The 23096-nt window shown below is 39.5% G+C and overlaps 1 protein-coding gene across 5 annotated transcripts in view; it reads left to right on the forward strand.

Moving 5' to 3' along the window:
- Positions 1 to 23096, forward strand: part of PPP1R13B (protein phosphatase 1 regulatory subunit 13B) — a 73881-nt gene that overhangs the window by 4767 nt on the left and 46018 nt on the right. For 4 of the 5 annotated variants that reach the window (XM_014264446.2, XM_014264449.3, XM_014264447.2 and 1 more), the window contains exon 1: positions 9442 to 9663. The exons of the other annotated variant lie outside the window; for it this stretch is intronic. In XM_014264446.2, coding sequence (XP_014119921.2) covers positions 9538 to 9663 — 126 coding nt within the window. In that variant the 5' untranslated portion in view covers positions 9442 to 9537. Of the gene's footprint in view, positions 1 to 9441; positions 9664 to 23096 lie in introns of those variants that run through there. 5 annotated transcript variants of the gene reach the window in all.

A 23096-nucleotide genomic window follows, 5' to 3' on the forward strand; every position in this document is an offset into this window, starting at 1 on the left:
ATTACTAGCACAAGATAGCTCAAAATACTTAACCTGTTCAATGAATGTGCTAGCCTGGGATATAGGAGGTTCATTCCTGGGTTTGTATCGGACCCCAACAAAAGGAGATGGTGCAATTCTTTTCTTACATTGAAAAATGATATTATTATGTGACCCAAAATATCTTTGAAATCTTTCTGCGCTTACGAACAGTTTTTCTGTCAGCCTTGAATCTGGTGTCTCATTTGTTCTTAAATTGTGGGAAGATTTTTAAGTAAACAAATATTCTGAGATAAGAATTTTAACACTTCAGGCTGGTACATTTTTCTGGGAGTTGGGAAATCTGCCATTATCATCTATTAAACTTGAAAGCATGTAATAATCCTGAATGTGTTAGGCAATTTATCAGTGGAGTGTGCTCAATGTTTTGAGGTTCTGGAAGCCATTTTTTTATGACAGACAATAATAGAATTATATTGTGCAATAATAGACACCATCCTTCAGAAGCAGATTTGTGTGTCAAAGGCAACAATGGTACCTGGAGGACAAAGCATAAATTCTGTAATAACTCAAAGGACCAGCAAGAATACGAACTGCTTAGTGGAGGAACAAAAAATGGTTTGAACTCCAAATTTCAGTCACTTCCCTGGATTTTAGGTCACCCTGTTATATTTCTTAGATCATGCTTGGAAGCAGGTAGATGTGCTGTGCTGGAGAGCAGGTTTGTCTGTCACTGTGGTGCAGGATGTTGGAGCACTGAGCTCCTTTCTGGGCTGAGGTTTCCCAGCTGGGTGAACCATTTCCTGCAGCCCTGGCTGAGGCTGCTTCCTCTTCCCACCGTTGGCTGGGAATGGACTGTGTTGCAATCTTCGCTATCTTCTCAGGGGCTCCTCTTGGGCTCTTGACCCACCCCTATTTATCTCAGTTACCTTCACGAGCTACAGCTGCTGCCCAACTAAGGACCCTGCAGCTGCAGCTCGTTTGGAGCAACTCAGAACCACAAGGTCTTACAATACAACATATATTCAGGCCCCCACATTTCCCCCCTTTTCTTTTAACAATAATACAATTACAATACACATACAGTTCCAGCTCTCAGCTGTCTTATCTTCTATAGTCCCAGCTCTCTGGCTGATATTCCAAAGTCCCAGCTCTCAGGCTGCCACAGCTCTCGGCTGTCCGGGGGATTCCATACCTTCTTTCAATGTTTGGTTGTGTGTTCTTCCTCACATCGGGCCACCAGTTGTTGCAATCTTCGCTGCAGCATTGTTCTTCCCTCTCTGCTGGGGCTCTTCTCCTTTCTCTGCAGCACAGTCCTTCCTGTCTTCTCAGGGGCTCCTCCTGGGCTCTTGACCCACCCCTATTTATCTCAGTTACCTTCACGAGCTACAGCTGCTGCCCAACTAAGGACCCTGCAGCTGCAGCTCGTTTGGAGCAACTTAGACACACAGATCTTACAATACAACATATATTCAGGCCCCCACATGACTGCCCTGCTTGTCTCAGCAAACCCATCCAGCTCACTGAACATCTATCAATAGATGAACATCTATCAGTCTATCAATAGAATAGTATCCAGAGAGAATTGAGGAGATTTATGTACATGTGTGTAGAAATGTATCCATGTACATGTGTGTGTATTGCACTGACTGTTGTCTTACCCATGTTGGTACAGGAGGGAGCTCACTGCTTGGCTAAGATTGATACCAGAGAAGGGGATTGATACCAGCCAAGTGGAATCTCTCTCTTCAAATATTTTTATTTATTCGGTTTAGTTTATTGTGGAGCTCTACCCCAGGCAATGTATTTTGAGCAGGTGAGTAGAGCAGAGAGGTGGAACTGAAGTCTCTGCAGTGCAGTAACGTTGTTACTTCAGAGATAAGTTATGGTTTCACCAGTTTCCAGATCTTTATTGCATATCCAGTAACACTTTACATTTTCTCTGAAATGGGAAAAAGTAAGGGATATTGGTTTTTTGGTAAAATATGTGGTCTTTGAGGAAATCTTGAGAAACAAGTATAAAGTTGGGACACAAAAAAAATGGAAAACCAATAACATTTACCTGGCAGTTGCTAGTCTATCATCATTTTCCACCCCTCACTTTGCACTAGTGCATTCCTTCTGATTTCTGCCCATTATGTCCTTATTCTCTAGATTCATAGTGTATTCTAGCCTAGTTCTTTGCTAGTGGAAGTACAATTAAGATTTTTTAGTTTCCAGTTCACTGCTTTGCTTAGCAGCAGAATTCTATTTATGTGTGAAGAGTGTAGCTATAAAATACTTTATTTAAGGAATTTCAACTGCAGCAGGAAGCAATCTCATCTAAACTTGCATATGTTGCAGACACTGTATTTAACCCATGTGTCCTTATGTCTTTTTGACAAAAGGATTTCAGTGTTTGCATGATTAAACTTTTGTGTATAAATTGAGAGTGGGGGAAGAAACGGAGGCTTCAGTTTTGTGTAGGTGAAATGGATGCAACTGCAGGGGTTGCTGAAGTCCTGCATCCCTGCTGCCCCCTCCCTTGTATTGGCTCTCTCTGGTATTTATCTGGTTCTGTGCTGAGCTGTTTGCAAACTCAGCAGGAAGTTGTTTGCCTTCACTTTTTTTATTCTTTTGTTTCTTTTTTTTTTCCCTGCCAGGATACTTCTCTGCCATCTGAGCACTCAGTGCAGGGTCAGATAAGCCCTGGAAGCAGCCCAAGGAAGGGCAGGAGTGTGTGGATTGCAGGAAGGATGTGATCAGTTTTATCAGTTTAGGTTTGGATCTCATAGCTTGAAATTACTCCATGGTGGTGAATGAATATGGATGGGGAGATGAATTCCTAGCAAAAGCACCGAGATCTATGTCCAGAATGGCAAACAACATCACTTCCCTGCTCTCTGAAGTCAGAACAAGCCAACAGTGAGTTTCTAAGGTCTCTGCCAGGCTGATCTAGGAGAGTCTCTCCAGTCCCAAATCCTGTGCTCATAAGCACAATGCATTGACTGGCATCTGAACTAATTCTGTGTTCTAATCTCTTGGGAGCCAGTTGGACCCTGGGAGACCTGTGAGCCTTGTTCTCCTTAAATCCAGAATGTGTCTGTCCAGACCTGCTAAGGTGAATAGCTGCCAATTGTTGAGAGTTCCTGTATCAGATGAAAAAAGTAGACAGAGCTGCATTAACATGGAGGAAAGTCTTGCCTGCATTGCTCTCTGCTGTTTAAAGGGAGAGAATCACAGTGGTTTGAGCCTGGCAAGGTTTACCACAGCTGTTAAGTACAGGCTTATCTGCTTAAATTTTTAATTTTTTTTTAGTTTCTCTAAGAAGCTGGGTAAAGTCTTAATTTATAGTAACAGGTACAGTTTAAGTTGAGAAAACATACTTTGAATGCATTTTTGCATGAGAAAATCCTTTTTTAATCCTGTTTCCTAATGCAATTTGTCTAATTTATGTTTCAAGACAGTCCTGCACCTGTTGGTATTCTTATTGCTGCTCTGCAGATGATCCTTTCAACATACTACTGGTACTTTCAATGTAATTCAACTTTTTATTTTCTTACCTCCTCTCCCTGCCCCCATGCTTACTACTTTATAACAAACATGCTTCAGAAAGTGTATCTCTCTATTTTCTGAAGTCTTAACTAGGGTGGTGGTCAAAATCTGTCCTGAGTTTATTCTACTTAGGCAGAGGGGTTTTCAAATTACTTAAATCCCAAACATGGTCATAATATTTCTTTAATAAATGTTACTGATATCCCAGTCCCTTCCGTTGGAGAGATAAAATGTGAGGAGAGGATATTTTCCCTTTGTTATGGTATAATTGATGTCTGTAAGATGGTTGGCAGGCTGTTATTGATATTATATATAATATCTATGTTTCACAGAGAGAATAATGTGATAGCCAGAGCATAAACCATGTGATGGTATGGACAGCATAGGAAACTAGAATCCCTAACAAGTTTAAACAGTTACCAGTGGTTATTGGGCTGAAACTGTTACCCACTGACAGCTTAGCTAACTTGGGCATCTGAGAAAGCATCTGTGAAGCCAGTGCTTAAAAATCCTCCAAGATGGTTTTTATACTACATGGGTATGTTAGCTACCTAACTTATTCAAATATATGAGGCAAAGTAGTCAAACCTGGTTCTTAGTGTTAAAGCTGCCATTCAGATCTATCCACAGAGGAGTGATTGGATTTTGCTGCTGTGTATTTAAAATGCAAGTTCTTGGAATGGAAATTTTGAATGATTTTTCAGGCTAGTGAATGGGTTAATTACTGTTCAGGCACCAAACATTGGACTCTAGGTATGTTTTGGGAGATGGCTGAGTTCTTGAAACAGTGTCTTGTAAAAATAAACTGTGAAACTCTTCTCTGTGTGCAGCTTCATCTCTGCATGCAGCTCTGAATGTCTCAGCATGCCTGATGCTTAATTTCCTAATGTACTGTTTTATTGTCCCAAGTCATCTAAGTTTCAGTCCATTTTGGCTGCAAGTCTGAATCACATACTTCTGGTTGTGGAAAAAAGATCTGTACTGCTTGACCTCCTTTACACTTCTAAATCATGTCAGGTTCAATGCAATTATTTTAAAACCATATCACATGGATGTGAGTCTATTCCAGCCCATGCCACTTGGAAATCTTTGCAGTCCATTTTCTGAATAGTTTTTTTTTTTTTGTCTACTAATAGTACAGTGTAGCTGTCATTTTATTGTTATTTATTAACACTTCAGCAAGGGCTGGTTGGATATGGGAAGGTGCTGTACATATCCAGGCTGTACACTCAAACAAATAAATTTCAAATCTTGTTTGCAGTGCTCTCTTCCTGCCAGATTCCTGGCTGCACTACTTTATTTTTACCTTTTCCCCTCACCCCCAGAGGGTGGAGAGCAATAGTATTTGTTTTTGTCAAAGTGATAGGAGGTAAAGTTGTGAAGGAGGTTAAATCAGTTTAAGTTCTATTTACTCCAATGTGATTTTTGAAATCCGATTCAATAGTTACATTAGAATAATTTAATTTATATATCAGGTATTTTAGTTTTGCTCATTTTTAGCTAAACAAAGTACTTTTGAATTGGATCTACTTTCATGAGTACCAACCTCTAGAATATTTTGATAGAGGAATTCTTGTGTTTATGCTTCAAAATTATAACCTGAAAAAGCACTTTAAGGGACATAAATGACACACTGCATCAGAGGATTTACTGCACAGTGTTTCTAATATGGTATTTTTGTGTTTCTGGGTGTTTTATAACATTCAACCTGACAAATCTGTGTGATTTGAGTCTTCAAGGCATTACTGGATTACCCCCATTTGCTGCTGCTCCCTTCCCCCTCCATCTGAAGCTCCCAAATACTGCTCAGTTCTGAAGAACTGAGAGGCTTTGACACAAAATTACAAGGAAGCTTGATCTGGAGCCTGCACTTAGTTGCCTTTATCTTTGCTGAGCAGGAAAAAGCTTTTGGTCAGCTTTTTCTTATCTCTCCAATGATTTAGAAATTTTTCAAGCACTGAAGTTTCAACAGCCTCTTTTCTTCCAGTGCTCAGGGATGGCTGTTCTGATGTCTCTGAATTTGTCTTCCTGAAGTGGGGACCAAAAGTCTTTCAGTGATTCTTCTTGTTAATTAGTGCAGTTTTCTTATGAGACAAGATGTCTTCAAATATGTGAAAGAAAGCAAAAATATGAATGTTTTCATGTAGATTTGTATGTTTTTATATATCAGTAGCAGAAGCAATAATGGGATAAACAGTCTGGTTTCCTGTGGGCTTAGGGGTGCCCGTGTGTTTGTAACATCTTTTGGAGAGCAGATTGTAAAATCCCTTCCATTCATTCCAGCCTCATGTGGGAAAAGGGAAAACCCCCAAAACTCATTTTCTGTATGTTATTGAGTGCACAGTTGTTTGTAGTGGAACATCATGTTTTTACCTCATGTAATAGGCTCAAGAAATGCATAGACTTGGTTGTCAGTTTACTGAAGTTGAAGTGATATGTAAACCTAGGTACCTGTCTCATTAAGTGTTATTAATTTATCTGTGAAAACACTGATTTTGTTGTTATTGCTGATGGGTTTTGGTTTTGTTTGTTTTCCCAGTATGATCCATGGATTTTTGCTTGGTCCTACTGTAGAAAGAGAATACATAGAAAAAAACCCAAGGTGTTTGGGTTGTTAAAGTCTTGGATGCAAATGATAAGAAGTTAATTTTAATCTGTATGTAATATTAAGGTGTCTGTTTAGATTAATTTTCCACAAATATGGAAGAGCTTAGCTTAGAAAGCCTCTGTGCAATTATGCATATTTGTAGTTAAGCATGTTTTAAATAAATTGTACATTTGCACTTTCAGCACTTACAATATAGCAAGAGGAGAGAAGTGACAATAGTGAAAGAGTAAAATAGGCTGGCAAAGTGACACAGAAGTTATTAAAACAAATAAGCCTTAATTTAAAGTTATTGCTACCCTGCATGTAGTATGGTGTTATATTCCTTCTGAACTTGCTTTTCTTCTTACTTGTTCATTACTTCTCTGTGTTCTTAGCTGCTCACACCCAGCAGTTTTCACCTCTAGCTTTATATTCAATCATTTTCCATTTTGTACAAGCGTTTGATGCAAAGTTGTATACATTTCAGAGAATTAGACTTTTTCATTTTTCCTTTATATCCTTTCTTCCTACATCATTCTGTGCAGTTTTCAGAGATCACGAGTGTGTTAATATTGGAGTACTTTAGTGGGATCACAGGCTGCAATCACTTTCCTGCTGAGTGATTTACATAGTCTGCAGGTGTATAGATTTGCTACATACGAGCTTTGTCACACAGAGCAAGACTTCTTGGATCTTAAATGGGATTTTTTTTTACATTTAATATAGGAAAACAGCTTATGTCAGTGAAATAGTGCATTTATCTTACCTCTTTTATATAGAACATTCAAAACTTCTTGAAATTTTAGTGAGGAAAATCCCCTTCTTTCTTTAATTCAGGATTTTGAGGTTGATACATTAAGCAACCAGAGACTGGTATTCTTATCTCTCTCCATAGAGCCTAGATTTGTATTTACCTGTCTGTCAGTAAGAGTTGTGAAGCAGCCCAATGCCTGCACTGCATCAGGTGCTCAGTGGGGAGATGGTGCTTTCACAGAACACAGGGGGCTACTCTGTGTTTGAACTGGTTTTATTATTTATCTGATTTAACAAATTACACACAGATGTTTGCAGTTATTTCAGGAGGGAACAGGATGAAAGGGAAATTCAGTGACACATGTTTATTTTAGTTCCTATTCTTCTTTTGAAAGGATCCAGTTATCCAATAGGTATGACAGGCTTTAGTGTTTGATCCTCCCGTGTGCTGCTGTTCTGCATGTCTGTCTTGCCTTCCTAAGTAAGGCTTTTATAAATTTGGGGGCCAGTTCAGAGGAATTCAGACCATAGCCATGGTTGAAAGAATGGCACAGTATGTATTAAAACAGGCCCAGCTTTTCCTCTCAAATATTTATTCATGTGATAGTTTGTTTTTCTGGCAGATCAAGATACAATCTGGTTTTGGAGAACAACCAGATTAGATTTTTTTCCATCCTTCCTAAAGCAAAACAACCCTTCCCTTTTAAAAAATAACCTTGAGTTTCTCATTTATTTAAAATGGTCTTAGTTGCTAACAGGTTAATATTTTAAAGTTGCAGCATTTTAAACATCTGACACTATTCTACCAATGACCCTCTCAATAAATCTCTCAACATGGTGCATGTTTGCTGTGCAGGAAGGAAGAATACTGCATGGGATCAGAATGTTTTTGTTAGTGACACAATGCATTATGGAGGGACGGTCCTGATTCTGAATGTCAGAGCACATCAAATGAAGTCTCTCATTGGCTTTGCCTGCTCTGCTGCTGCTGGTAGGGAAGGGTAAAGTAAAAATGCTGTGGCTCACAGTGTGGTAGTGTGTTGCTAAGTTTCTTGTGTTATTCCCCCAATTTATGTATTGTTCTCCCCTATTATGTGTAAAATGGTTTCGTTCCCCCAGTTTTTCCCGCCACTGCTAGCCTGTCAGTTAAGTTGCCATAGTAACCGCTATTCATAGTTGCCAATATGTAATTGCTCCTCCCCTGGTTTCCCTTATCAGTGAAAGTTGTTTCCTCCCTGTCCAGTCAATCACTCCCTTCCTCCTCCCAGGTTTCAAGAACCTTCTCCTCTCTGGAGATGGTGGCTGGCTGGGGTCCCAGGACACCTCCTTTACCTTTTGATTATTGGTCTCCATGGAGTGTCAGTTCTGTGAAGTTCATCCCCTCACCTTTCCTGATTGGCTCTGTCTGTACCCACCCCCCCTCCTTTATAATCCTGTTTTCACCCCCTATGAAAAAAACTTTTTCCCGGCTGGTTTCCCGGTGTTTTTGGATCTGGCATCACCTGCAATAAACCGATGTTTAACCCCCGGGAAATGGTCAGCTCCGTTCCTCCCCTATACCAGGGTGTGAGCCAGTCCGCAGCCAGCACAGCCCGAGGCCCTCAGACACCGAAGGGCGCTGGCCAGGAATTGCAGAGGGGCGTCGGCCTTTCGCCCTCAGCAGTCGGACTCTAAACTTCGGGCCACATACGTTCTCCTCCGCATCACAGCAAAGTTGGGAGCTCCATACTTTTCTGTTCTTGCAGTTAGTGTGCAGTGTCCCGCACAAACTGTGGCTCCGAGCTCTGAGAGAGATGGGCTGTCTGGTTCTGCTGATATTTCATAGTGTGGGTCAGCTTGTTTGGGTTTGGTTTTGGTTTGTTGTTACCCTTGGGTCCCTCCTCTCTCCATTTGCCCTAGGAAGGGAGGGATCAGGCTGCCAACTGTGCTTTGCTCCTGCATTGCAGAGTGAGGGCTGAGGGCCCTGTGGGTGCTGTGGCACTGCCTGTTCCCCACGCCCCAGCCTGTGTGGTGCTGACAGGAAGGATGATAAACATTTGCTGTCCCTTGACATGATGGGACAGTCAGAAACATAGTTTACAGTATATTCTCTGCTGCTTGAATTATGTCCAGCAAGAAGACAGATTTTGCCAAGAATGGAGTAGTGCCTGAACTGTCGTATTTTTAGGTATAATATATGGTGGTGTTGTTTTTAAGCTGGTTGTTCCACTTCAAATATTTTTGATTTAAAAAAATGTGTCATGGAAATGTCTTTTGACAATTGTTAGGATCATTTGCTCTTAGGATTTCTGCTCCTTCAATAGGAAAATCACTCCTATGTCTTTTGAGACAGTCAGAGCCTTCCATGTAAATTTATTTAAGAGAAATACTTACTGTTTGTCATTATTATAATAGCAACAAAGTCTACTATTGCACAATGAGAGGATAGCAGAACTCCCGTACTGCAACCTTGCCTAATTAGGTGAAACTTGATCCAGCCTATCTTGTTCCTGTCACAACTGTGGCCTGTCTTGTTTCTTTAGAACATCTTATCAGTGCTCGTCATTGCTGCCTGAATTCATGTGCCAGTAGACCAAAAATACTCCATTTAAGTAGTTTTTCACTGTAGTTGTTGCACAGAAACTGTTATTAGGTTTTAGCTTTACACGATATTTTTGTATTCACTGCTATTTACAACTGTCCACATGAAGAATATTTTAAGGATGGTTCTTCAGAATATTGTGAAAGCATCAAAAGGGAAATCTTGGCTACCAAAAAAGACTGGACTTAAATCCAAACAGCGGACCAAGGACAGAATTTTAAAAAAGAAGGTGGGACAACATTGCTTTTTGTTTATTTGCTGTAATCTTAAGCAGTTTTTGACTTCTTTTTGTAAAAGCAAACAGTGACTCTTTATAATGGATTAGAGAGTGCGTGTGTGTGTGTGTGAGAGAGATTTTTACTTGAACATCAGGAATTTTTGCCTTATAAGAGTTGCTTCTGTGTATAAAATGCCTGAAATTTTTAGTTTTACCTTGCAAAGCTTGATTTATTATTATTAGTTTTTGATTCAGCCAAAGTGGACTTCTGAGTATAAAACAATAGCTTTTAATTTTTAAATCTGCCACCTTAAAACTAAAGAAATGTTTTGGAAAGAGTCATTCCACTCTGATGGGAGGAAAATTCTGCTTGCTTGCCTGTTGAATCCCCAAGGATGTATTCACTTTTCATTTACTATTTTTTACCAAGCCAGATAACATCTTTACATCTGAGATTGAATGGCTGGTATTCCCTGACAGCAATGCACTAAACAATCAGTATTTTGTTAATACTTCCTGCTTAGTGGAAGAAAGCTGTGGTAGTACTTTCTGCATTCACACTATTGAAAATAAAGGAGAAAGAATAGTGCTGGTTCCATTTACAACACCACATTTGCTTGTGTGTCTATAGATTCTGTAGAAATTGTTCCTTGTTTGTAAAATGATAAAATTATCATCAGTGCTGCAAATCACCTTTATTATTTGACAAAAAGCATGATCTTTAGTAAAAATACCGTGTTGATTGGTTTGGTTTTGGTTTGTGGTTTAGATGTTTTGGTTTGACGGGGTGTCTTTTTCATATTTTGCTGAACAGTTTGTAAAAGAAAAGATACAAATGCCTGTCTTTGTATCCTCTGCTTTTTCCATGGGATTATTTTTCAATGCAGTAGGTAGGTCAGGCTTTTCTGGAATTCAGTGGATTTTGGATGACTTTGCTGTAGCTGTTGACAAGGTCAAATACAAGACTGTAGAAACATCAGCACCTCCCTGTCCTTAACCTTGGCCAGAATATTTTTAATAATTTGAGAACATTTGGTTCTATGCTACAAATTCAGTGGGACACTTGTGTTAAATGTGGATTTTGAAGATTGTTTTCTTTCAGGAAAATTGACTCAAACCCTCACACTGAGCTCTGCTCTTCACTTTTGCCTGGTGTTGTCAGACTGAGCTTTCTTTCTAAGTAAATTGCAGTGTTGCTATTTCCAATATGCAAAAAAACTTGAATGGGACTTTACTCCATATCCCCACCTAATAAAAGTAAAATACTCAATTTTTATTCTTTCTTATCTATCATCTGGTTCTCGAGTCTTGGTGGAGGGTGTCCTTTTGTGTGGAGTTTGGGGTTCAGGGGGTTTTTTGTGTGTGTGTTTTTTTCTTGTTTGGGTTTGCAAGTGAGGCAATTTTTTTGTTTGTGTTTGTGTGTGGTTCTTTGGTTTGGGTGGATTTATTTTTTTTTAAACCTTTCATTTTAGTGAACACAACTTTTTTTTTTTTTCCCCCTGACTTTCCAGCTGAGATTATTATGTAATAAAAGGATCTCTGAAGCTGAGTCATCTTGAATTCATTTAGTTTTGGTTTTAATTTATTGCCAGTTCACCCATGTGTACTGTGAATTTTACAGCACTATGGTTGTGTTGTTCTTCAGGCACATCTTCCTTAATGATTTGGAGAATAAAATATTTAAGAGTATTTTTAACATGCTATTCATATCTCATCAGCTGATGAAATGGAATGGGCAGCTTGTACTTTAGGGCTGTTTTAACAAGCTTGTGATGCATCTGAGGTGGGGCATCCTGGTTACCCTGTCAGATGTGCAAGATTCAGATCTCTGAGCATCACAACCAGGTGATGTGTGGGATGTACAGTGAGATGCAGTTGTGGTGCCACAGTGTGTCCGGTTTATCTCGGCTGTTTGAGGGGCCTGGAAAGGCCCGGGGTGGCCTTGGGGCAGCCCGCGTATCGAAGGACGAGAAGAGGCTTCAGTTCTTCTTTCGGTTTTTATGTTTATTAATTGTTTATCTAAAAGATGTTCTTTCAGCCGAACAGAGATCTGCTCAGCAGTCAGCCATGGGCACACTGTCTGCCCTCCCGGACCGCCACGTATCTTTATACCCATGGTTACGTGTACAATATTTATCATTTTTCCCCAATACCATTTATTCTTATAACTCGGTGCACTCTCAGTAATAACCAATCCAAAAATGCCACCGTGGCCAAAGAAGATGGAGGAGAAGAGGAAGAAGAAGGAGGGCAGGACACACCCCAATTCCTCCATCTTACTCCTCTAAACCCCCCTGTACATAAATCCTAAACCCTGTGTCTCACCCTCTAATTAACTAATCCCTTCACCATTCACCCCGGTGAAGCCCTCATCCTTGTCATCTCCTGTGTAGGATCAAAGTCCAGCTACCAGACACTTCTGGAACATTCCAGGACTCCCGGGCCCCCCAAGGGTGCTCTCGGAGGCTCAGCATCTCAGGACTCAGATCCTGAGATCCCACAACAGTGGTTCCTCCCTCCTTTCCTGAGGTGCTCTGAGGCTGCTCCTGACCTTGTACTGGGGGTCCCCACATGGTTCTGACCCCTTTGGTGTGGAGGACCCTGAGCTGAAGATGTGAAGAACAGTCAGCTGTGAGCATCGTTTATTAAATAGAGCTGGTGGCGTTTGTGGACAATTGGAAAGATCACTGCACCTTGTTTTGATCTGGAGTCTTGCTGTCCTCCATCCTTCTGACCTTTCCTGTGGATTAGGAATATTTTGTGCATTTGCAAATGCAGCAACTGCTGCAGTATTCTGAGAGTTGTGGGAATCCATTATTTAAGGAATTCTCATAGTTATAGGCCTTATTTAAGGAATTCTCATATTTATAGGCCTTATCAACTTCCAAAATCCTTTGTTATATATTGCTGGGCTATTTGCTAGTTTCTTAAATAGAGTTTTGTTTTTTTTTTTACTTTTAATTCATAAAATTTTGACAGCTGATTTTATTGGTTTGTTTCAAGCTGCTTTAGATAAATCTCATTGAAATTAGGCAGGGAGTACTAGATGAGGTTTGTCATTTGAAGATTCACTGTAAAAAAATATTCCAGAAGACAGAATATCCTTAATGAAGACACCAAGTATAAAAAAACCCTCTGAAACTTCTTCAGAGCTGCTTGATTTAAAGATCAGTCTTCTGCTCTTGGCTGATAGGACCTATATGCAATAATCCTGTAAGGAATCATGTAATGCTAATTTGCAAGATGAGAACTTAAGTGTTGAACCATCATGAACGTTCTAAGCATCAACTGATCAGAGCAGGAAATCTTTCAGGAAGAATCTCCATCTTCCACCTTTGAATAATAATTGTGTGTATTGTGAAAAGATAGCATATGGCCCACTGTCTTTTAAACAGTGAAAGAAAGCAAAATTTCAGAGCCTTGTTTTGGGGAGAATAAAAATCCATTTTTAATCTGCGTTGCCTGATGGAGAAATGTTGTCAGGCAGAACTCGTTTGAGCACCTGGAATGATCCCTGTGCTCCCAAGTCTCTACGTGCTAACCAGTGCCTTGACAGTCCTTGGGCAGAATTATTTGTGTCAAGGAGCAGCAACAAGATCTCTTGCTGTTCCTCCAGATGCAGCGATTTAGGAATCAAGCCAAAAGATAATATGATGCAGGGATGTTGAACTCATTCTGTAGCAAGTGCCAAATTATATTTCCCACTAGAAAACATCACAAGAGGCATGTTTTATAGATTTCTCTAACTTCAGGCTTTGTTGCCTTAGCTGATGATGATAAATATTGCACTTGGACAGATACTCTTCTAAAATAGCACTTTTATATGTAATGCAATCTCTTTGTTTTTGTCGTTTGTCCCTTTTAAGCTATACTCATTTTCCCCTGCTGCAGCCACAAGTTTACTGCCCACCTTTTAAATTTTGTGTAAATCTGAGCTCCCACTTGGTTTTAGCAGAGCTGTCTGAATCTAAACCAAGGCATTTCAATGTTTTAACAAATAACAAAGGGCTTCCCTAAAGATAATGCCTGGAGATCTGGCATTGGTTCACTCCCATGGATTGACTCTGACTTCTTATATAGCAAAATGTAGTCTAAAATCTGATACAGGATTATAATGCCTAAGTGATGACACTCTTCTGTCCTAGGCAGATGCTAGAAACTTAACATTTGTTAGGTCAGTTGTTTTTTTAGTCCTGTTGATATCTTGCTTCTCACAGCCTGCAGTCTATGGGTTGTTTTTGTTGTTTACACAAGTGAACTCTTGGTTGCTTTGTTTTCAGTAGGTATTGTTTTCCTAGAGCTCTGGAAGCCTTTCATGTTGCTGCTGTGAACCTTTCATTTAACACTTTGTAGATCTGTCCTGCTGATGATAGTTGGTGTTTCCTTCCTTTAGCAAAAATACTGATTTATTTCAGGAGTAAGGAATAAGGGCTTCAGGCTGCAGATCTACAATGATGCTGTAGCTCTTTTTCTGTCAAAGAAAAGAAAGTGTCCAAAGTATCCCCTCAGCAAATAAGTACCAGGTAGGTGTTGGCTTTTGGAATAACCTGTTGAACACCTGCTGTTGCATATGGCAGCTTGTGAAGGGGGCAAAACAACAATCCTGGAAATGCTGAGAGGAAATCTCTGTGGTTCTGTCAGTTCCTTAAGCCTTAATGTTGGAGAATTTTGCTCAGACATGGCTTGAAGGAAAAAAGGCCATGAAAATATACAGCTGATGGAAAAGTAAAAGGCAGCTGTGAGCAGCAGTTCCCAAGCCTGTTTCCCAGGCACGTTTCTGTAAACAGCAGAGTTCTCAGGCAGTTTTCTCCTAACAGGTGAACATTCTATCTTTGCCTGTTTTGGAAAAGTAAAAGTAGGTTTTGAGAACCTTTCATAGCAGGGTGAGAACACAAATCTTGGTTTCAATAACAAACCACAGGTATTGAAAACAAAAGGAGGGATTAATGTTTAAATCTGTGAGCTATGATGAGCTCGGATTTTGCAATATGTATGAGTTGAATTAACACTGTTATAAAAAGTGACTGAATCAATAAATGGGAGTTCGATGCTGATCAATCAGGATGGGTCATCTCCCTTCACTTCATCACCTTAACAACATGCAGGCCCTAAACAAGATTTCCCTAGATTTTTATAAGATTTTCTTTTAACTCTATACTTCTACATTTCTAAAAGAGGAGTTAAATACTTAATTTAAATGATTCCTATGCTTCAGCAAGAGAAATAATTTTATGCACAACTATTGTCTGACAAGCTCCTGATTGTGCTTTCTGTGGGCAGCTTGTCTAGTGCAGAGCACTGTGAAGGTGGATCTCAACGTGGAATTTTTTTTTCCCAGTGATAGCAAAATAGCAAATAATTGTAACTAGCATATGAGCTGATGCAAAAAAAGCCACTTTTGTGAGATAAATATATTGAAGTACATTTAGGCAACATGAACTTTTCAGATTTGATCAAAATCAAGTGTTGATCCTAAATAATATGACCTTGTTCATATTTTTGAGTTAACTGCATGAATGTCTGAGTTTACCAATAGTAAAATTTATGGTTTTAATATTTGTTAGTAGCCCATAGCTTAATACTTTACATTTTTTGTGTCTGAGATTCACTCCCAGTTTTGTGGATTCTTTTGCAGGCCATATGGAGGCAGTTGGCTTCAGATTTGAAAGTGCAGTAAGAAACTATTGGTTTCACAAGTCTACATTTTGGCAGAAAATTTTGCTCATTTTTTTATTCTGTGCAAGCTGAAATCTGTTGGTTGCACTGCCTTTGTGAATTTTACTAATACAGTCAAAAGCATCACTGGGCTTTAAATTTTGTCCTGAACTCTTAAGTTTACACAGCTTGAATGTGAGTAGGATGTGAGGAAAGCTGTTTAGAAATATGGAAATTGATTGCAGTAATTTCTCATCCCATATAGGGGAACAGATACAAGAAGATGTTAAAGAAATCTTCTGGTGAAAACCACAGTAATTGATAATGAATTTGCTGTATGTCCTGATGCTTTAATTTGAATTAAGGCTCACAAGCGTACTGCAAAAAATTCTTCAGCAGACTTATTTTTAAAAATAACAGCTTCATTCTGAAGATAAATAATTATTGGAAAAAGCATGCTGGTGAAAAACTTGTTGGTTAGATGGATTTGAAATATTTCTTATTAATACAGAAAAGTGAAATTGTTTAATCTTACGACTATTTTTCTGGGGTTTCCACATAATAACAGCAGAGTTTATTTGGGATTTGTTTCTTCTGAAATCCCAATATTATAAAGAAATACTTGTGACTTCAGTCAAGAAAGGATCTTTAGATGGCTTTAATTCAAACAGCTCTGTGGTTATAATTTCATAGTCTGTGGGTTTTCTTACTGTAATTGCCTAAAGATTTACCTAATTAAGTCTGTAATCATAGAAATGGCTGTGTTCCTACTGCAACAAAAATGAAAACTCTGCTTTAATGCTTGAAATGTACAACTACAACTTCTACAAATGTGGCTGATGGAAGTTTCATAGAATAGCATGAATCCCAGGCAAGCAAACTTGCATGAGAAAATTGATAGCTTGTAACTTTTTTTCTGACCATTCTACATGCAAAGTTGTGCATATATTAATATATCTCATCACCAAAGGGATGATTTTTGTAAGTATTCACATTTTGCTTGCCTCTCATTCTATAATTTTTCTAGTAGCTGAAATTCTTAGTCTTACTCAAAGTTCTTATTTGATTGACGGGACTAGGACGTTTCAGTAAGATATGGGTTTGGAATTTCCACTTAAAACTTTCTTGTTGCAAACTCCTGGGACTCCTGAGTTAGCAAAATCAAGGACAAAAGTTGTTAAAATTCTTGGGACATGCTGAGGTCTCTGCTATTCTGGAGAAATGAACTTGCAGCAAGTCCTGTCTTCACTGATAGGCACCGCTGAAAGCTCTGAAATGGCAAAGCACTGCAAGATCATCAATGAATGTTGCAATCTTTGCTGCAGCGTTGTTCTTGCCTCTCTGCTGGGGCTCTTCTCCATTCTCTGCAGCACAGTCCTTCCTTTCTTCTCAGGGGCTCCTCCTGGGCTCTTGACCCACCCCTATTTATCTCAGTTACTTTCACGAGCTACAGCTGCTGCCCAACTAAGGACCCTGCAGCTGCAGCTCGTTTGGAGTAACTCGGACCCACACAGATCCCACAATACAACATATATTCAGGCCCCTACATTTCCCCCTTTTCTTTTAACAATTATACAATGACAATATACATACAGTTCCAGCTCTCAGGCTGCCACAGCTCTCAGCTGTCTTAGATACAACCATAGAATATATACATATCCCTATACAGTTCCAGCTCTCAGGCTGCCACAGCTCTCGGCTGTCCTTAGATGTTCCAAGGCTCTTTTCCTTAAAGGCCATATTCTTCCAGCTTCCTGCTGCTACAGCTCCTTAATTCAAAGGCCATATTATATTCTACAGTCCCAGCTCTCAGCTGTCCTATCTTCTATAGTCCCAGCTCTCTGGCTGATATTCCAAAGTCCCAGCTCTCAGGCTGCCACAGCTCTCGGCTGTCCGGGGGATTCCATACCTTCTTTCAATGTTTGGTTGCAGTGTTCTTCCTCACACGGGTCACCAGTTGTTGTAATCTTTGCTGCAGCATTGTTCTTCCCTCTCTGCTGGGGCTCTTCTCCATTCTCTGCAGCACAGTCCTTCCTGTCTTCTCAGGGGCTCCTCCTGGGCTCTTGACCCACCCCTATTTATCTCAGTTACCCTCACGAGCTACAGCTGCTGCCCAACTAAGGACCCTGCAGCTGCAGCTCGTTTGGAGTAACTCGGACTCACACAGATCTTACAATACAACATATATTCAGGCCCCCACAAATGAATGCTTTGGAACTCTTTGTTAGGGGAAAATGCATGGTGAGAAGATAATGTTCACCAGTTCCTGTGAAACATTTCTATCAGAAATTGTTTTGTACTTTAAGTTCATTGTGTGTCAGCCTTGTGTTTGAAATGTCTGTTCAGCGATCTGCTAGAAGAGGAAGGTTTTTTGTTTGGGTTTTTCTTGTTCATTTACACAGTGAAAGTTCTAGGCTGGTTTAAAGATGAAAAAAAAGGCAAAGGGAGAGTGTAATATGACTAAATAGTAATATGTGACTTTGGCCATATTAAATATCCAGTATGTTTTTGAATTGCAGTCAAATGTTGGATAATTCTTAAATCGACAAAAGTTTTTCAAAAATTTCTCTGTTATCTGCTCTACTATTAATATCATGTAGGCATTCTAATTTTGAGTCATGAGAGTAATAGCACAACGAGAAAAAATCATGGTTTTCATTTTCTTGGGATGTAGGAGTGTTTTTTCTTAACCTTTGTTTTTTGCTGGAGTGATCATGCTTTCCTCTGTGTGTCTTTCTTTTTTAAATTATGGACATAAAATTACATGCAGGAAAAGCCCATCTTTGGAAACATGGGCTTAAGTTAAAAAATGGTTATATGGAAAATAAAAAGCCAACTGAATAGTTCACCATCATCAGCCACAGAACTCACTTCCTTTTCTTTGTAGTAGAATACATCAATATTATTCTAAGAAAATAATATTGAACTTGTTTTCAATTCCAATGTTTCAGCATGTTCTGAAATAATACTTGTCTGGTTCCTTTCTGATAGCTTAAATACCTCCATTTGGTGTGAGTAGGATATCAGGAAATGCCTACTTGTATGGACTTTGTTATTTTTACAATAAGTATTATCAGCTGCCTGGCATAGTGAATTGGCTTAGGCACAAGGCAGTGGAGGTGTGGGTGTCCAGTTTTTCTTCTCAAGCTGCAGTGTTTTGAGTCTTTGTAGCATGAGGTAATAGTTGAGGGAGATGTAGTTCTTTTCTCCAAGAGCTACAAAAATTGTGAACTGTATACTTTTTTAATTCACTAGCTGAAGATGAAAAAAGGTTGGTTTTTTTTTTCAGTAAGATTTTAGAGAAATGGTGAGGCAAAGCCTTTGCTGGCTTTCTAGACCATCCCTTGACTAAGAATCATCATCCTACATCAGCTGGCTTTGGGGTGGCAATCTGGTTTTATTGCAGTCATGAGTAATTGCACACTGTTCTAGGGGAGTGGAACTTAAATAGCAAAACACAAGTGGAGAGGGCAAGGTGGATTCTGGGACAGCCAGACCAAGCTCATGTAGAAGAAAGGCCATCAGACCCATTTGAAAGATGATTTATTTCTGTATAGTCATGTGGAAGGCATTTGGTTGGGACTTGAGGGATCTCAAAGTTTATGGATCTCTTTGTCACAACTCCTGGAATCTTGGTTAGGGATGAAGAAAGCAATGAACTGAAAGGTTACAGAAGTCTAAGGAGACAAAACAATATTTATCACCTCGTTGGCAGCACTGTTCAGCATATTTGTGACTTAGATTTGTGTCTGGTGTGTTCTTTTAGCCAGAACAGCAAAGAAGGAGCTCCAAGGAAAATAATGAGGTTGCTTTGCAGGTGTGTATAAGGCATGGTGGACACCACTGAAGAAACCATAAAACCACCTGTTAGTGTTAGGCACGTGGAGAGTAGAAACAGGGGTAAAGGGGAATTTGACATAAATTTCTTGATTGAGAGTGAAAAGTGATAAGAAAGAAGATTGAAAGTGAAAACAAATCAATTGTGCTTATCAGGACTGACACAGAAATGCAGCTGGGTAAAGGCTACAGGCATGAAGGGTGACTTTTGTTGTGACAGTGGCATGAGTGAAAAAGGCACACCAGTGAAACAGTTGGAAAACATTTTTTGCAAGTTGGCACAGTGAGAGCATTAGCTGCACTACTTTATGGCAAAAAAAACACATTTCTCTCTTTTACATATGGTACAGGAAAAATAGAAATAGATCTGAGACAGGACACTGAGAAAATGGTTTGTGTCAAAGATGCCTATCCTGCAGCTCAGGGTGATTGGGTACCTGTGTGATGTGATGAATGAAATCTGGGGAAGCACTGGAGAAACGTGCCTAAGAACTGTGTTACAGCCTTAGAGAACTGGAATTGACAGCCAGGCATTCATAAGAGTCAATTGCAGCTTGCCAACATTTCAGTTTCCTTAGCAGGAGATCAGGTGTAGATAGATAAAACTGTCATCTGTGTGAGGGATGCCCATTGAAATTTTTGTAGTTAGCATTATTCAGCTGTAGAAAGAGGTGAGATAATAAGCAAGGAAAATGTTCTTGTGGGTTTATCCCTGTTTCTGTCTCCTTGAGAAACTGCAGGGATGATGAAATGTGTCCTTTAAATAATACCTGAAGTATGGTTTGAAGAGGGAATGGATGAAGGGGAGAGACCATGCTAAGAGGTCACTCTCAATCAAGAAATTTATGTCAAATTCCCCTTTACCCCTGTTTCTACTCTCCACGTGCCTAACACTAACAGGTGGTTTTATGGTTTCTTTAGTGGTGTCCACCATGCCTTATACACACCTGCAAAGCAACCTCATTATTTTCCTTGGAGCTCCTTCTTTGCTGTTCTGGCTAAAAGAACACACCAGACACAAATCTACAGCCAACCATACCTCCCAGAGAAAGGAAAATTCTCGAATTTTACAGCAATAAGGAAATCAAAACCTGGAAACTGTGTAAAGTCACATGATGTTAAGACACTCTGTATATCCTTTCATACCAAGCAAACAGATCTTCCACACATGATTCTGAGGCAGAAAAGCCAAGTGGTATTCTCAAAAAATTTTGGTGTTCTCAAAAAATTTCAGAAGTTTGGCTTTTTGTCTAATACATTGTGCAAGTATTAGACAGGGATCTGTTGGACAGAGAAGATTTGGGGGGAGTTGATTTCAAGTGCTAGGAAGAGGTCAGCTGTCAGCTGGGAAGTGAGAGGACTGGAGCTTGGAAGCCAGCTTGGGAGGTTTGCTGCAGCTTATTTGGTGTGAAAAAGACCTGAAATGTGATGGGATACACTAGAGTTTGCATCAAGGTTAAAAAAACAAAAAACTGAGTGAAAATAAATGAGATTTTATCAAAGTTGAAATCAAACCATTGGTTGGGTAGCAGGAGCCATAGAGGGGAGTAACAGGTAATATCCATGTGTGCTGAGAAGGAGGAAGTGTAAGGTTTGGAGCTTGATGTTTATTGTAGAAAAAAGACATGATTTCGAATCCCTGAGGTGATTTGCTTGTGAGTGTTAGGTTGATCCTGTTGTGTGACATTGTGTTCCCATATTAAAAACTGGGAATTGAGAGATGATCAAAGAAATGCTACAAGGGTTACGGTCACAATTTTACAAGATAGGTTTTATTCAGCTGCTCCTATTTAGAAATCAATTTAAAATGAGAAATCAAAGACTTTGAGTTATTTTGTGTCCTAATCTTTGGTGAAGAATGTTTTTTTTCATGGAACTGGTTTACTTCAGTAGGTTATACTTGGGTGTTTCACTTGCATTCTTCAGCAGCAAATTTCCAGACTCCTTCAATGCTTATTTGTACTTCATCACATGCAGTACCTCTGATTCTTACCCATTCCCACCACAAACAGGGACAGCTATGACATTGACTTGAAATTGTAATTAATATTGCAATATATATATATAATTAACACTGTAATAATGTTCAATATTTCAAGTCTTGCTGTGTATGTTTTAGGATATTTGTTTTGCAGCTGTGTTTCAATTCCTTTAGTATTACTCAACCTGTTGAAAACAAATCCTTACTTAATCAAGTTTCTTTGAGGAGTGTTCCACCGGTTGTTGGCTGCAGCACCTTGCTTCCTCATTAGTGAGATATTTTCCTGGGCTGAACCTGTGCCAGCCAGCTTGGCAGGGGACAGTCCTGATGCCCTCTGAGCTGAGGACTCGAGTGGGGGGACTGAGGTACAGCCAACTTTGTCCTGGAACAAGGGAACTGTGAGTTCATGTGGTGCTTGAGATTGGGATTGATGGACAAGTGACCGAGATAAATAGGAAAACTCACATCTACAAGGATTTTCTTTCTCTTTCAGTTTGTCTGCAGAAGCAGATATATAATCTTAAAACATAAAACAAGTTTTCTGGGCTAGTGTTACTTTTACAGCAATAAGGAAATCAAAACCTGGAAACTGTGTAAAGTCACATGATGTTAAGACACTCTGTATATCCTTTCATACCAAGCAAACAGATCTTCCACACATGATTCTGAGGCAGAAAAGCCAAGTGGTATTCTCAAAAAATTTTGGTGTTCTCAAAAAATTTCAGAAGTTTGGCTTTTGTTCTGAAACTGCTATCAAGTGCTATGAGGAAACTGGAATACTGGCACTAATAACTTTGTTAAACTGGTGTTATTTAATTAAAGTTACTTAATTTCCTTACATATTACACGTTCTTTAAATTTAACTGTAGAGGGAAAAGGAGGAAAAATATCTTTTCTATTTCCCCTGTGGCTAAAAGAACTTTGGGGTTTAAATGGTGGTAAGGAAAACTTTAACTAGGCTTTAAGAAACTTCCTCTTGCAACAGGAATCCTGGATTTCTGGGCTGGATGGCTTAGGGAAGTGGTGGAATTTCCATCATGAAAGGCTTTTCAGAACAGGTTAGACAAGCATCTCTGCAGAATAATGCAGGTATAGTTTATCCTGCCTGAGGCCAAGAGACTGCATTAGGTGACCTCTTAAGGTTTCTTCTAAGCCTCTTGGTTTATGTTCATGTGTGTGACTCTTTCTTCTTAAATACGAGGTCAGATTCCACTAATAGATTCAACATCAGTCACTTGTTACATGGCCACAGTCACTGAGTATTGAGACTGTCTGAATCTTCTGTTGGGGGAACAATAAAGTTTTGAGCTTTTTACAGTAGGTGGTTACAGGCACATTTATTATTATCTGTTGGCTGCATCCAGTAGCTTCCTCCAGCTTGTATTACAGCTTTTACCATGGCTTCCTTTATGCTGCTGTTGGAAAAACTGGGGGCTGAATTCTGGTATATTTTCAGTTCTGGTTGACTGCTTCTTGTGTTGAAGTGCAGGTACTTGAAAACTTCAGGACACAGCATGCAAACTTGGCAGGCTGAGGGAGAGCAGGAACCTGGACTGAAATAGCCTGGAGGACTGACGAGACTGAGAGCTTGAAGCCTGGGCTTTCTTGGAATTTGTCCTGTGTCTATTTCTAAAGCAGACAGACTGCTCTCACTCAGTATCTGTGTTATTAATGCCAGTCTCCAGTCTGGCTGATGCATGTGTCCCACAGATAAAAGTATTATGAATGTTTTTAGGAGTTGCTTATGCAAATTGGAACTCAACTTTTATTTACCTGGAGAGTGCTCATTTAATGAAGAGCTGTTATTAGGTTCAGTGTGTGACGCCACATTTTATTTATGGGAAAGATCTGGCAGAACTTTCATTGCAGGTAAAGTTACTAACTTCATCATGTTCTTTAGGAACACTTACTGTTATGATATTTTTTGCCTTCCAAAACATTTATTTTCTGTTTTCCATCCACTGTTTACAGA

The sequence above is a fragment of the Zonotrichia albicollis genome, chromosome 6, assembly GCF_047830755.1.
Source record: "Zonotrichia albicollis isolate bZonAlb1 chromosome 6, bZonAlb1.hap1, whole genome shotgun sequence".
Classification (NCBI taxonomy): Eukaryota; Metazoa; Chordata; class Aves; order Passeriformes; family Passerellidae; genus Zonotrichia; species Zonotrichia albicollis.